The following is a 15,778-nucleotide window of genomic DNA, read 5'->3' on the forward strand; positions in this document are numbered from 1 at the left end:
AAGGGGGTTTATTGAGGTAAATTGATATAACAAAAATATTGCACAAGTTCAATGTATACAATTTCTTAACAGCTATTCATTTGATAGTTAATTATCTGAAGAGGCTCTTCCCAAGCACGACACATCTTTCATGCTGCAAGTTACTTATTACAAGTGGCAGTCAGTTTGAATATGGAATTGTTTCTGGACACCCACAAACATCATTAAGATCATCTAAGACTGCTAAGGTAAGTCTTTCAATAGTGCTGATGCTTATTAAAGATTACTTTCTATATATAGTACTCATTATTTTTCAATTCTTTAAAAGATAATTCTTAATTATCATTAACCTAATCTGACAGTTGAAAATGTTGAGGCTCATAGAAATTAAGCAAATTGTAGGACCCAGCTCTCTGACACAAGATACCATGCTCTTGCCATGAGACATCTCCTTTAATAGCAAGACTAATCATGAGAATAAAAGCAAAATTTGACTACACTATGCATACACAAAAGACATAAATGTGAATTTGAAATATCATAAATCATCAACTGTTTAGTCCAAGTGCAAACATGGAGAGTACTTACTGGGATCAATTGCTATGGATAATATGAGTCTCTGTGGATTCTTTGAGGGTAAAATTAGAAACAATTCTTCCTGAGCTCATTGCATAGGTAAATGTTTCTCTGTAGTATTGATCAAACTGTCAGTTCTTCCGATCTCTTAGGTGCATACAGTCATAAAATGAAAGTTCTATGTGTGTCCCAGATATTGTGGTGGATGTGTCATACATGTTCCCTCAAATAATTCTCATAACAACCTGTGAGGTGGCTATTATTATTCTCACTTTATAGAAGAGAGAACTAGGAATGTAAGGTGCCAAAGTAATATACCCCAGATAAAAGATATTACAAGTAGAAGAACTAGGATTCTGATCTGGTCTGTTTGATTCTTAAACCAATACACTTAACCATTGGGAAAATTTTTTCTGATATTGTGTGGGAGCCCATTTTTTGGAGGGGGATGGAAGAAGGAATATTTGGGGCTTATGGAGAGGCAAGGATAAAAGGACTATTCACAGAAAGCAGCATCACATTTTTCTTAACATTTAGGAGTTCCAATATGTCAGTGGGTGTATGTTGCATGTGTGTGCGCTGACGAAATTGTTCTATAAAATCTTGCCTCTCAAGTAGTATTAAAGTAATTATAATTATTATGGCCATATCAAAAAAGATTACTAGTTGAATATTTTTTATTACAGTGTAACGATATAGGGCGTACAGGTTAAGAATTTGGAGGGAAAAAATTAACAAGTATAATCTGACCCAATCTTGCTTCTGTGGTTTATTAGCTGCTTGATCTTGGGCAGGAAATCACAGGGATTCCTGTGTCTGCCTTCCACCCCCTTACTGAACCTCAGCCCATTTCATCTGAGACACACAAAGATCTTTACTAGAATAATATCTAAGATTCCCCTTCTTCAAATTCCTCTTCATCCTTCCACTCATATTATCAATAACCTTCAGTGGTTTCCCATTTCCTAGAGATTAAAGGAAAAGTTCTGTAGCTTTGCATTTATGGTCTTGACATCTATCTTTTACTTCCCTTTTAGGCTTGCCTGCCACTGTGTGTGCAGTCTACTACTTCAAGTTAAATTCTTAGTCATCTGGGATGATTAAGTGTCCACAGGTGGTCTCCTGCCTGTGTGTTTACAAAGTTCCTAATGTCTCTAACCTTAACAAAGACTTCCCCTTGGAGGCAATTTGAGTAATCTTCAAGAACTCAGAGTCTTTATTTCTGGTGCACACACAAATAAATACCAAAAAAAATACCTCAAAAGAATTCAAAACTCAACAGAATCCAAGAATTTATTAAATATTAGTATAGGAAGTTTCATAAATTCAAAGTTAACGTTAATAAAAATTGTTTTCTTTTCAGTTACTATAATTAACCACCGCATGAAACACATGGAAAACAGGAACAATGTGACAGAGTTTGTTCTACTGGGGCTCACAGAGAATCCAAAGATGCAGAAAATCATATTTGCTCTGACTTTTGTCATCTACATCATCACTGTGGTAGGAAATGTTCTCATCGTGGTCACCATCACCTCCAGCCCATCATTGGGGTCTCCCATGTACTTTTTCCTGGCTTATCTCTCCTTTATTGATGCCTGCTATCCTTCTGGCAGTACCCCCAAACAGATCATAGATTCACTCCATGAAAAGAAGACCATCCTATTTAATGAATGCATGACCCAAATATTCTGGGAACATTTTTTTGGAGGTTCTGAGAGCATCCTGCTCACTGTGATGGCCTATGACCGCTATGTAGCCATCTGCAAGCCCTTGCACTACACAATTATAATGAATTGGCAGGTGTGTGTCCTGCTAGTGGGAGTGGTGTGGGTGGGAGGCTTTCTTCATGCAACCATACAAATCCTCTTCATCTTCCGATTACCCTTCTGTGGCCCTAATGTCATAGATCACTTTATGTGTGATCTGAATCCTTTGCTCAATCTTGCCTGCACTGATACCCACACTCTAGGGCTCTTTGTTGCTGCCAACAGTGGGTTCATCTGCCTGTTAAACTTCCTCCTCTTGATGGTCTCCTATGTGGTCATCCTGCACTCCCTAAGGACCTACAGCTTGGAGGCAAGGCGCAAAGCCCTCTCCACCTGTGCCTCCCACATCACAGTAGTCATCTTATTCTTTATGCCTTGTATATTTGTGTACATGAGACCTGCAGCTACTTTATCAATTGATAAAGCAGTTGCTGTATCCTACAATATCATAACTCCCATGTTAAATCCCTTAATTTATACCTTGAGAAACGCCCAGATGAAAAATGCTATTGGGAAGTTGTGTCATAGGAAAGCTATTTCATGTGAGAAATAAATGTGCCTGGAGACCAACATTGATTCAACTGAGGCAAGAGCCAAAAGGACACTGGAGATGATTTCAGTAAGGTACACTTAGGGAATAAAGAATAAAATTAGCAGCTATGAATCTTAGATTCTGCACTGAGTGGAGAAGAAATGGTGCAGTAAAAGAGAAAAAAATATATAACCTGGGAGCACTCTTCCTATATTTAAAAATCTCTACCAAATTAGAGTATGGATTTTCTACCTTCAACCATATATGTGGATTCACAGGCTATCCTTATAACAAATTAAAGAAGTAAGAATATATTGTTATTGAACAGTAATTTCTGTAAAACTCCAGAGTTAAGTATTGCCATCACCACCAATTTACAGGTGAGGAAACGGAGAGAAAGGGGAAGGTATTAAAACAGACATATTGGAAAGCCAGTAACCAGAATTGACTGCTTTCCCAGATCATGTCCTTATCTTCTGTTAACTATCAGACAATATGACAGATCAGATAATTATACTGTTACCATTTATTAAGCCAGGGATTGTGCTGGACACAAAGTATATATTAATTTAATTTAATAAGTTTTCATTAATATCTGTGCCACTTTTTATATATCACAATTGATTGTATTATGTTGCCTGTAACATTTTGGCATGTAACTACTTTAGGGCTATAAAAGCTTTGACCATTTAACCTCTGAGGGTTAGGTAATGAAGACTATACCACGTTTCTAAATTTCCTTGTAGCATCAGAACCATTTTGTGTTACTCTTATCACCCATCTTATGCTGATAACCCATCAGAAAGAGCAGTGATTCAAATAAAAGATTATTTTGAGGTCCGACAGGAATTTTTACTTATTAAATATTCAGCCATCCTCTATCACGTACTTGCCTGCTATATAACAATACCTTCTACAAGGTAGAACAGTGTCCGGCGCACAATAAATATTGATTGAATAAGTGAAAGTATAAAGGAACGTGAATCAATTCAATAAATGAAGAGTAAGAAAGTAGCACTGAAACCCAGGGAATTCTTTCATACTTTTATCCTATTTGTCTACAAGGAGAATTCTGCCTAGAACCCTTGGGGGAGCTACAGTTTGTTCTTACTCTGGCTTAAACTGAGGATGAGAAAGAAATTGAAACTACAATTCTCAGCATATGAGCAAATAGTTTACCTTGATATTCTCCCTGCTCTGAGGAGAACTTATTTTCTTGTTAATATGAGCTGTTTATGGTATATTTTTCTGTTTATCAGTTTACTTTTTGGGTAACATTTCATTATTGAAAGCTGTTTTAAAAAATATCTTGCTCCATATATACACAAAGCAACTTCAGGATAAATATATTTCTTTCACTCCTCTATACTTCATTCATTATCATCAAATATTTTTGAGGCCAAGGGATGTATCAGGCACATCGATAGCTGCCAAGGCTTCAGGGGTGAATAAAAAAAGACTTCACAGAGTTTAGTATCCACTGAAAACTCCCAAGAAGGAGCAGAAAATTACAACAGTGTTATAAATGATAAAACAGTGGAAGTACAGGGTACTATGAAACCACACTAAAGTAACAGACAGCTAAGATATGCAGGCTCAGGAAAAGATTCCTAGATGAAAAGTCATCAAAAATCAGACCCAATGGATGAAAAGAAGTTGGTTGGCAGAGAATAGGCATGAGGCTGAAAGAGCATTCTAGCAAACAGAATATATAAAAGACTCCGGGAGGTGAAAAAGAGTATGCAGAAAACCTAATTAGTTCAATATGGCTGTGGTTATTAATTCATCCTTTCACTCAACAATTATGTATTGAACCCCCCACTGTGTGCTGGACATCATGCTGGACACTGAGCTTGTACAAGGGTAAAGGGCAAGATATGAAGTTGGAGAGACAAGAATGGGGAGGATCAAACTGGTACCAGGGAGAAAATATTGAAAGCTTTTTTAAGCTAGTGAATGATGTAGTTAGATTTGAGTTTTAGAATGATAACTAGTTACAGTATGGGAAATGGTTTGCAGGAGACAAGACTGACAGGAGGAGAGCAGTTTGGAGGTTACTGTAATGATTTCGGTGTGAAAGGATGGAGGCCTGTCCTCTGGTGGTTCCAGTGATGATGCAAGTTTGGTGGACACCACTGTGTCCAGCTCTAATCCTCATCACCAGGAGTGAACTCAGGCCCCCTGCTGCTGTGTGCTTGGGCTGCTAATACCTCATGGTGCCACCATCCCAGGACCTACAAGTGGCCAATGAATGACTGGAGTGGGAGTAAAAATGCCTGGCTCCATTGCCTCAAGGTGGAACCAGTTCACTGGTACAGTGTATACTCCAGAGCTCCTGTGGCTCCAGGCTGAAACTGGAATCCATTTGTGACCACATCTTTTCTTTCCCCTGCCATGGTCAGCTTCCTTGAACCCCTCCTGCTTATAAATCACTTTCATAAAAATCCCCATCTCAAAGTCTGAATCCAGGGAACCCAAACTAACAGAGCAATAGAGAAGGGTTTAGAAATATTTAGGAGTTATAAACAAAAGAACTTGATAGCAGATGTTAGAGATAGAAGAGTCATGGGTAACACCCAGTTTCTGGCTTAGATTACTGGATGGATGGAACAGAGAGAAGATAAATGTGTTTTCAATGTACTGAATGAGATTCAAGTAGCTACATACAATCAAATATATGTTTCTGATCCTCAGAAAGATGTAGGTCATAGAAATGTAGAAGCCTTGAGCACATAGATGGAAATTAAAGCCATAAAATTATTATGTAATTTTGTGTAATTTTGTCAACCATGGGTAGTCATCAGTAGTCTCTCAAAAGATCCATAGCCATTTTGATATTTTTAGGAAGAAAACCAAAAAAGAATGATGCCAAAATAGAACTCTAAACATAGCAATTTCTATATTATTAGGAATTCAGTAGGATACTAAATCTATAAAATAAAAACAGGCCATAAAGGAAATAAAAATCAGCCTGGCATCAGACATTTTGCCCACAAAACTAGAAACTGGGAGTTAATGGTAAAAAGTCTTTAATGTTCTAAAGGGCAAATAACTGTAACCTTTAATTCTATACCATGCAATATAGAATTCAAATATGAGAATAAAATAAATACATTTTCAGACATGCAGAGATGCAGAAATTTTATTGGTCAAGCATTATGAATAAGAAGTATACCTTAATAAAATACTAGCCATCTGAATTCAACACATCCAAAAGATTATACACCAAAACCAATTGGGATTAATCCCTGGCATACAAGATTGGTTAAAATATGTAAATCAATGTGATACACTAGTTTAACAGAATGAAAGATAAAAACCACATGATCATCTTAATAGATAGAGAAAAAAGCATTTGACGAAGTTCAACACCCTCTCATGATAAAAACTCCCAGCAAAATAAATTTAGAAGGAAATTCCAGGGCCAGCCCAATAGCCATGTGGTTAAAGTTCCACACGCTCCACTTCCATGGCCCGGGGTTCACGAGTTCAGATCCCAGGTTTAGATCCTGGGTGCGAACAAACTCTACTCATCAGCCACACTGTGGAGGCATCCCACATACAAAGTAAAGGAAGATTGGCATAGATGTTAGCTCAGGGCTAATCTTCCTCAAGCAAAAGAAGAGGAGGATTGGCAATGGATGTTAGCTCAGGGTGAATCTCCCTCACACAAAGAAAAAAAGAAGAAGAAGGCAATTTCCTCAACATAATAAAGACCGTTTATGAAATGCCCACAAAGCCCACAGCTAACATGATAATAAACTGGGAAAAACAGACAGCTTTTGCTCTAAGATCTGATACAAGGCAAGGAAACCCACTCTCATCACTTCTATTCAACATAGTACTAGAAGTACTAGCAAGAACAGACAAGAAAAAGACATAAAAGGCATCCAAATCGGAAAGAAAGAAGTAAAATTACCCGCTTGCAGAGAACATGACCGTAGATGTAGAGAACCCTAAAAACGCTACCAAAAAAGTTAGAACTAATAAGCAAATTCACTAAAGATACAGGATACAAAATCAACAAACAAAAATTAATTGCATTTCTTTACACCAACAATAAACTATACAAAAAATGAATCAAGAAAATAATCCCGTTTACATTAGCATCAAAAATAATAAAATACGGGGCCGGCCCAGAGGCACAGCAGTTAAGTTTGCAAGCTCCACTTCGGCGGCCCAGGGTTCACCAGTTTGGATCCCTGGTGTGGACCTACAAACTGCTTATCAAGCCATGCTGTGGCAGGCGTCCCACATATAAAGTAGAGGAAGATGGGCACGGATGTTAGCTCAGGGCTAATCTTCCTAAAAATAATAATAGTAATAAAAATACTTAGGAACAAATTTAACCAAGGAAGTGAAAGATCTCTACAATGGAAACTATAGGACATTGATGAAAGAAATTGAAATAAAAACAATTAAATGGAAAGATACCCTGTGTTCATGGATTGGAAGAATTAATATTGTTAAAATGTCCAAACTACCAAAAACCATCTATAGATTCAATGAAATCCCTATCAAAATTCCAGTGACATTGTTCACAGAAATAGAAGAAACAATCCTAAAATATGAGTAAAATAACCAAAGACCCGAATAACCAAACCAGTCCTGAGAAAGGAGAGCAAAGCTGAAGGCATCACACTGGCACTTCCTGATTTGAAGCTATGTTTCAAAGCTATAGTAATCAAAAGAGTATGGTACCGGCATAAAAACAGACACCTAGATCAATGAAACAGAATTGAGAGCCCAGAAATAAACCCTTGCATATTCAGTCAATTAATATTTGACAAGGATACCAAAACTACTTAATGGGGAAAGGATAATCTTTTCAATAAATGGTATCAGGAAAAGAGGATATTCACCTGCAAAAGAATGAAACTGGACCCTTATCGTACACTACCTACAAAAACTGATTCAAAATAGATTAAGTACTTAAATGTAAGACTTGAAACTATAAAACCACTAGAAGAAAATATTTAAAAAAGCTTATTGACAATGTTCTTAGGAATAACTTTTTGAATTTACTTGTCTTTTCATCTTGCTCTGATGATGTAGCTTCCAACAGTGTGTGTTTTCTTTTTTTGTGGGGGAGGGTGGATGGGGAGCAGGAGAGATATCCGGTGGTGCTGACACTGATAACTTCATGGACAGTTTCCCATTGAGTTTCAGTGGCACCTCTGTGGTCAGATTCCAGTGAATCTGCAGACACCCAAGAGATCAGGTTCCCAACACAGCTGATCTGAACCACAGTAGATTTTTCGTGCCAGCCTTGGTCCACCTGTACCCTAGAGGTTTCTTTCCTGCTTGCCAATCCAAGCCACAGTTCCTTGTATGTCAGCTCAGCCCAGCAACACCACAGTGGGCTGCTCCCAGCTTCCCAGGCCCTTTCTTGCCTGGCAGCCTCTGTCCTGCTACCAGGGACTAGTTCTGGCCCATGACAACTCAGTGAACTTCTCTACTGTTCAAAGGGCAATAAGTAGACCTTCTCCAAAAGATTGGAATCCCAGCCTTGGGGAGGACTTCCACCTTCTAAATGGGATCCCTCCTTGGATGTTCATTTCTCAGTCTCAGGACATTCTTTAGAGTACTCATTACAATTTTCTAGTTAATGCCCTAATATAATTAATAATTGTATTCAAACTTTCCCTGTTCAAATTACTATGTGGTCTGCCCCCTGATTGGACCTTGACTGATACAATACAGAAAATACCTAGTGCAATTCAGCCTTATAGGCATTTGATAAACAGTATCTCTTTTTACTATAGAAGCTAAGATTTAATGAACAAAATTTTACAAAACAAAGAATTTATATTATTTTGAGGCCACAATCCCAAGTAAAGGAATATCATTAAACATGTTATTTTCAATTATCAATCATAACCAACATCTCAATGTTACATAATAAGATTATTTTCATACCAATCCAATATTCTAGGCTCACATTTTTTAGCTTCTAAAGGTGTTTCAGATTTCCAGGTAATAGATAAATATTTATTGGTTAATAAATAGCAAGTTGTGATGATAAGAGTGTAGGATGGGAGACAGTAAATTCTGGATTCCAGTCCAAGCTTTAGCTCTGCACTGAAGTGGCTACCTGCAAGTATTATCCAACCTCTTGTTAGAGCTGATGTCTTCATCTATAGATCAAGAGGCTTGGACTAAATTACCTCTATTACTTCCATCTGCAATGCTCAATGATCCTGTTTAATCATTATCTGAAGTCATTTTTTTCCAGCAGAGCTTCTGCATGGCATTTTTAGCCTCTGCATTTCTGAGGGCTTAGATTAAAAGATTTAACATAGGGGCCACCATGCTATAAAAGACAGTCACAGCTTTATCAATGGGCAGAGTGATCACTGGGCGCAGATACACAAATATGCAGGGTACAAAACATAAGACTACTACTGTGATGAGAGAGATACAGGTAGAGAGGGCTTTGCGCCTCCCCCCAAGCTATATTTCTTTAGGGAGCACAAGATAACCACATAGGAGGCCACCAAGAGAAGGAAGTTAACAGGCAGATGAGCCTACTGTTGGCAGCAGCAAAGAGACCAAGGGTATGAGTGTCCATGCTTCAACTTCAACACAGGGTACAAGTTACACATGAAATGATCGAAGACATTGGAGCCGCAGAAAGGCAGCCAGAATATAAAGAGGATCTGAATGGCTGCATGGAGAAATCCTCCAGCCCAGGCCACTCCCAGCATGAGAATGCACAGCCTGTGGCTCATGATGGTTGTATAGTGCAGAGGTTTGTAGATGGCCACATAGCAGTCATAGCCATCACCATCAGCAGGATGATCTCAGTAGCACCAAAAATGTGTTCTGCATAGACTTGAGCCACACACCCATTAAAGGAGATAGTTTTCTTCTCATGAAAGGAGTGCACAATCAGCTTAGGAGCTAAAGAAGAAGAAGAAATTGCATCTATCAAGGAAAGGTGGGTCAGGAAGAAGTACATGGGGGAGTTCAGAGCGTGACTGGTGGTAAAGGTAACTGCAATGAGCAGGTTGCCTGAGAGCGTTAATATGTATAGAATTAAAAATATCGCAAACACTAGTTTCTGCATTTGGGGGTTCTGTGTAAGACCTATTAAAATGAATTCAGTCACATTCCTTTTACGCTCCATCTACGTGGTATGGGTGATAAAAACTCGAGGAAGAAATGCTTTACCTTAAAAAAGAAAAAGAGAGAAAGCAAAGAGGAACTATGAAAGAATGAAATAGTCCAAAACTCTGCCTTTTCACAGTACTCTGACATTATCACATATGATTCCTTCTCTTCCCAAAACTCCCTAAGAATAGATAACTCAAAACTTCTCTTAGTGGACTGTCTTATCTTTCATTATCCTGGCCTCAAAGATATTCTTATAAGACATAGGAAACCCAGATGAAATGAATTCCATTTCCCTGGGTCAGAGTAGTCTTTACAAAACTTAATTTGGACATCAATATAATGGAATAACGTAGTCCTTAGAAGTAATAATTTGGAACACTAACAAGACAGAAAAAATATATGAAATGGCCTGAATAAAAAACCTCACAAAATTGTCTGTATATCCCGATTATGATTATTTAAATATACTATAGGTAAAAAGCTAGTGAATGATAGTTAAAGAATTATTATTTGAAGAGTATAAGTTTATATGTATCTTTTAAGAATAAAATTCAAATTCAAAAATTTCTTATAAAATTTTATATGGGTTTTATTTCATCTCCATTAAAACATTTGTATAGAAAAGATGAGGAAAAATTAATATATTTAGGACATTTACTCCTGGATGTAAGATTATGGGTGATCTTTTATTTCCATATACTTTTTAGTATCTTCTAAATTTCTACAGATTGTATTACTAATTTCATGATCATAATATAAATATAATTTCCATATATTTTCTTGGAAGCCTGGAGATGGAACCATGAACTTTTAAATCGAGTGGAATATATATGAAGACAAACAGAGAATTATACAATGCCGCATCATGGGACCCCAGGAAATATTATCTGAATATAAATGAAGTAACTGGTTTAATATATTCATGAAATTGTTACTAGTTCACCAAATGGACATAGAGTGAGGGCCTGGTTAGGCACTGACTGTTTTGAGGGGATCTGGACAGAGAGTAAGGCTGCCCTGACTGCTCCCATGGATCACTTACAATCATGCTAAATATCGTCTTTAGCCTGTCAACCAAAGATTATTGATCTCTGATTTTAACTTATATCACTGATATTGTTAGTCAATAAACAAGTCTGGATAATCAACTGGATCAGTTTAATGTAAAATCTATTTCCATTTCCTTGATGAGGAATACAGATATCACTCAATTAAACCTTAAAACTGTATTATAAACTGAGTTTTGCCATTATTAACTTTCACTTTTTTCTGGACCTCAGATTCTTTTATTCTCTTTATCTTAACATATTCTTAAAGCATAAAGGCAATGAAAGGTGAGATGAGTTGTCCCTGTTACATGTAGGCAAGGCACATAATGAGGTACATGGAAAGAAAATATCTTCCAGATGATCCTACAAGTGCTTCATTGAGAAGCCAGCTTTAGAGTTCCAAGCCCCAAGACAGTGGTCTCCCCCAGAATTGAGAGGCAGGAACTCAAGCAGACAATATTCTTCTCAGTGGAGAAAGATTTTGTAACTTGTTTAAATTCCATATATTCAAACACTTTTAAATACAAAATTTACTATAATTCTTATTTTCCCCATTCTTAACAGTAAACAGAGATTTCTGTCTCTACTATGTAGTTCCTATATAATTAATTGTTATTGAGTGTTTGGCATGTACTAGGTGTGATACTAAATACTTTACATGCATTATTTCATTTAATCCTCACAAAAATCGCTATAAGATTGGTACACTATTAACTACGTTTTAAAGAAAAGGAAACTGTGTTTAGGAGAAGGTAAATGACTTGCCCAAAGTCGTAATGATAAAAAATAGAGGAGCCTATCTTTAAATCTGGGATGTCTGTCTCTAGCTCTTTAGCACATAGTACTTCTCCAGTATAGATCCAGTTTACTTCTGGGAGTCAGCAGTGCCAGATTTTGGATGAGTGGCCACAACCTGTGACCGTATGTAATCTATGGCAGTTCTTTTGCCAAGCTTTGAAATGTAGAGTCAGAAGTTAATGAGTTCGAGGGTCCATTGGACAAGACGCTATAATTGTTGTACACTAAAAATCCTCCACTGCCTTGCATTTTATCATCATGTATGCTCTTAAAGATGAAGACACTGAGGCCCAGACTCAAGGGAATACAGCTAATTGATTAGTAGTAGACCACAACAAGAATCCAACTCTTCCAATGTCCAACAGAGTGATTTTTCTTTTTCAGCACCACATCTTGTCTTCCTTAAGATGCCTTAGGATAAGTGAATACAAGGAAAAATCACCCTACAGTGACAAAGAGAATTAACTTTCACCTCTCATCTTTAGCAATAGCTGCCTTGATGCTCTTAAAAAATGGGCTGTCTGAGGTTAAGGATGCAGAGATTCAGTCATATTGCTGGGACCACATTCGTTGTAGCAGAAATAAGGAATTGCCTGGCTAGAACAAAATCCAAGAAAGTTTGGGGGCCAGCCCAGTGGTGCAGCGGTTAAGTTCACACTTCCGCTTCGGCGGCCCGGGTTCGCTGGTTTGGATTCCAGGTGTGGATCTATGAACCACTTGTTAAGCCACGCTGTGGCAGGCATCCCACATATAAAGTAGAGGAAGATGGGCACGAATGTTAGCTCAGGGCCAGCCTCCCTCAGCAAAAAGAGGAGGATTGGTGGCAGATGTCAGCTCAGGGCTAATTTTCCTCAAAAACAAATGCTTTTTAAATTTTTAAAAAATCCAAGAAGGTTTGAATAGTCAGAATAAACAGTGTCCCTGATCTTGGAGTTTAGTATATATTCCCAACCACAGCAAAGAGTACATTCTTTCTTTGCGTATCCTATATTTTAATGCATTCTTCTTTAGGATGTCAGTTTTAGATCTGTATATTTCCACCAAAAAAACAGAATCCAGATGCTGTCCCTCTCATCTCTCCATGCTGACCTACCTTTACCACAATGAAAGTCACACATCCTGTCTCAGCTCCACCTCAAATTTGCCTTCTTTATTCTCATTGCCTCTCATATCTCCTCTTATCAGTACAAGGTAAGGTATTTTCCCCCTAGTTCATCCCCGGAAGTTATCAAAGTCAGAGCACTGTTTCAAGGAAATGAGTGACCATTCAGAAGCCAATCTCTGACCATCCAAACTATCATACAATATGTCCTATCTCTGAAAGAAACCCTCAGTGACTCATCCAGCTACAATGGCTGCACTACTGCACTCTCTGCACACTCAGAGCCTAGAAATTGACTCAGGAATCCATAAAATGTAAATCTATGTCTGATAAATTATAGATCTATCCATACACAGTGAGAACAAATATTTCTGCAAAGCATCTAAAAAGTGATCTCCCATCAATATCAGAAAGTAATGCTTCAATGATTTTAATTATAAACCCCTTGGGGGAAGAGGGAAATGTAAGAAAGTGGATTAAAAATCAACAATTTGAGTTAACTTAGTGTGGTTTCCTCTGTAGCTAAGGAGAATGCCCAATGTATTCAGGAATAAGAAATAACCATTATATGTAGCTGTTCAAACATCATGTCATGTAATGTACATTTCTCAAGTCTCCACTGACTGGACAGTGTTACCGGAAGCAGAAAATCTCAAGATGGCACAAATTTATTCAAATGGATTTGGCATGCATTTCAAGGCTCAAATGCCTTGGAAATTTAAATCAAAAGAAAAGAAAATGTTGTGATGAATTTTAAACCCAAAGTTCTTAGGTATTAAGAAGAATCTTCTGATCTTCAGCACCTAGCTCTCTGTTTATACAGTAATAAACACAAATAGTTCTATCACTTAATAACCCCTCTTATTCTGCTCTTAAAGTAAGAAAACAGCTTCTTCTTGAATCATAGTATTTAGAGAATACACTGAGAATGTTAAAGGACCTGTCTTTATATCCAAGCTTTTTGCCCTCCCAGGAATTATCTCTGTTTTTTAAAGATTTCACTTTAGAAACAGATATTTGGGAAAATTCATCTATGAACAACAAACACGTCTTCACCTGAATGGTTCTTTTCCCATCACTTTAAACTTATATATTAACAGCCCACATTCCTGGTCTGGCAAATTATGGGACAATGCACTCCTCTTATAAGCCCTTGGGTACCATGAGCTTGGATATGAAGGACTCTAAATGCTGTGTAAGTAACAACATGGGTTTCATGTCTCTGAGTAAATTTCCTTAATGGCTGAGGTCACCAGAGTTTGAGATACTGAGTCAATCTTCAACTGTACTATAAACACATCAGGACATACTCAGTTAGTAAGAATATTGGGACTTGATATATTTTCAGGCAGAGTGATGTCTAGATATCTAGAGTTTGAGGCCAAATGGAGGCTAAAATCCCAGTGCCAAAATCTAAAAAGATAGATTTTTATGCCTTTCCTATTGCCTTTTTTGGAAGTCTAGGAATTTCACCAGCCATTCAATGAAAGAAGTCAGGAAAACAGATTCCTTCAAATTTTCTTCACACATAATACCTTCAGGACAGTGGAGATTGGAACAGTCAAATATATTCTACCATCTTCAAACACATACTGTAGAGGGTACTCTGCAGCCTAGAGGAGAGGGCGTTATTTAAACCACTTATCATAAGAGTTGAAGCAGCTGCTGGGTTTAAATATATGGCTTGGCAGTGGATGGTGAACTGGGAAAAATAGTAACAATAGCAGTTATCATTACTGAGCACTATGTCCTTTCTTCTATTAATGTGGCATGTTATATTGATTGATTCTCTTATATTGAACCATCTGTGCATTCCTGGGATAAATCTCACTTGCTTTTGCTGTATAATCCTTTCTATAAACTACCGAATTCAGTTTACTAGTATTTTGTTGGAGATTTTGGTGTCTATATTCATAAGAGATGTTGGCTATAGTTTTTTTCTTGTGATATCTTTGTCTAGTTTTGATATCAGAATAATACTGGTCTTCTAGAATGAGTTTGGAAGTGTTCCCTCCTCTTCTATTTTTGGGAAGAGTTTGTGAAGGATTGGTGTTAATTCTTCCTTAAATGTTTGATAAAATCCACCGGCAAAGCCATCTTGGCCTGGGGTTTCTTTTGTGGAAAGTTTTTTTATTATTATTATTATTACTATTTCAATCTCTTGTTATATTTCACTTGATTTAGTTTCAGTAGTTTATATCTTACTAATAATTTGTCCATTTCATCAAAGTTATATAAATTGTTGGCATACAACTGTTCATAGTATCCATTCATAATATTTTTTATTTATCTGTAATGTTGGTAGCAATATCCCCTCTTTTATTCCTGATTTTAGTAAATTGAGTCTTCTATCCCTTTTTTTAGTCAATCTAGCTAAAGGTTTGTCATTTTGGTGATCTTTTTAAAGAATCCACTTTTTGTTTCTATTCATCTTAAATAATGTTCTTAGATTCCTAGAACCAGTAAGTCTTCCAGTCTTTGCCAATGGGCTTTATGTGCATATTGGGGCATGCCACCATCACTCAGTCACATGGTTTATGACTTTACTTTAGTCTTTATTTCTTGCTTTTACAGTCTCAGGGTAAGTGAGAGGTGAGAGTGTAGTCTTTCTTGAACATGCGCACAGTCTGGGCATATGCACAGCTCTACTCATGCATATAGTTTTCAAATTCTCAGAAATATGTCATAGAGTCACAGCATTTCAAATCCCCCATGGTACCTTATTCCCCAGCTTTTCCTTTTTAAGCCTTTGTTTAGTCTATTGTTTGCTCTAACTATTATCCACCGTCTAAGGCTGCTGCCATGTTCAAGAATTGTCTCTCTGTTTTTGATATATTCACCCAGGAATAAGGCTCCA

At 37.2% G+C, this 15,778-nt stretch overlaps 2 protein-coding genes and 1 pseudogene across 4 annotated transcripts in view; 1 reads left to right on the forward strand and 2 right to left on the reverse strand.

The window, feature by feature from the left end:
* Nucleotides 1-3,170, forward strand: part of LOC103543263 (olfactory receptor 4C46-like) — a 64,790-nt gene extending 61,620 nt beyond the window's left edge. For all 3 annotated transcript variants that reach the window (XM_070563903.1, XM_070563902.1, XM_070563901.1), the window contains 2 exons: nt 73-227; nt 1,919-3,170. In XM_070563903.1, the coding sequence (XP_070420004.1) occupies nt 1,939-2,877 (939 nt within the window). In that variant the 5' untranslated portion in view covers nt 73-227; nt 1,919-1,938 and the 3' untranslated portion in view covers nt 2,878-3,170. The remainder of the gene's footprint in view (nt 1-72; nt 228-1,918) is intronic.
* LOC103567504 (olfactory receptor 4A47-like) overlaps nt 1-15,778 on the reverse strand; it is an 88,915-nt gene that overhangs the window by 47,898 nt on the left and 25,239 nt on the right. The window lies entirely within an intron of this gene.
* LOC103543262 (olfactory receptor 4C12-like) lies at nt 8,957-9,985 on the reverse strand (annotated as a pseudogene).

This window comes from Equus przewalskii, chromosome 11 (assembly GCF_037783145.1).
Source record: "Equus przewalskii isolate Varuska chromosome 11, EquPr2, whole genome shotgun sequence".
Lineage (NCBI taxonomy): Eukaryota > Metazoa > Chordata > Mammalia > Perissodactyla > Equidae > Equus > Equus przewalskii.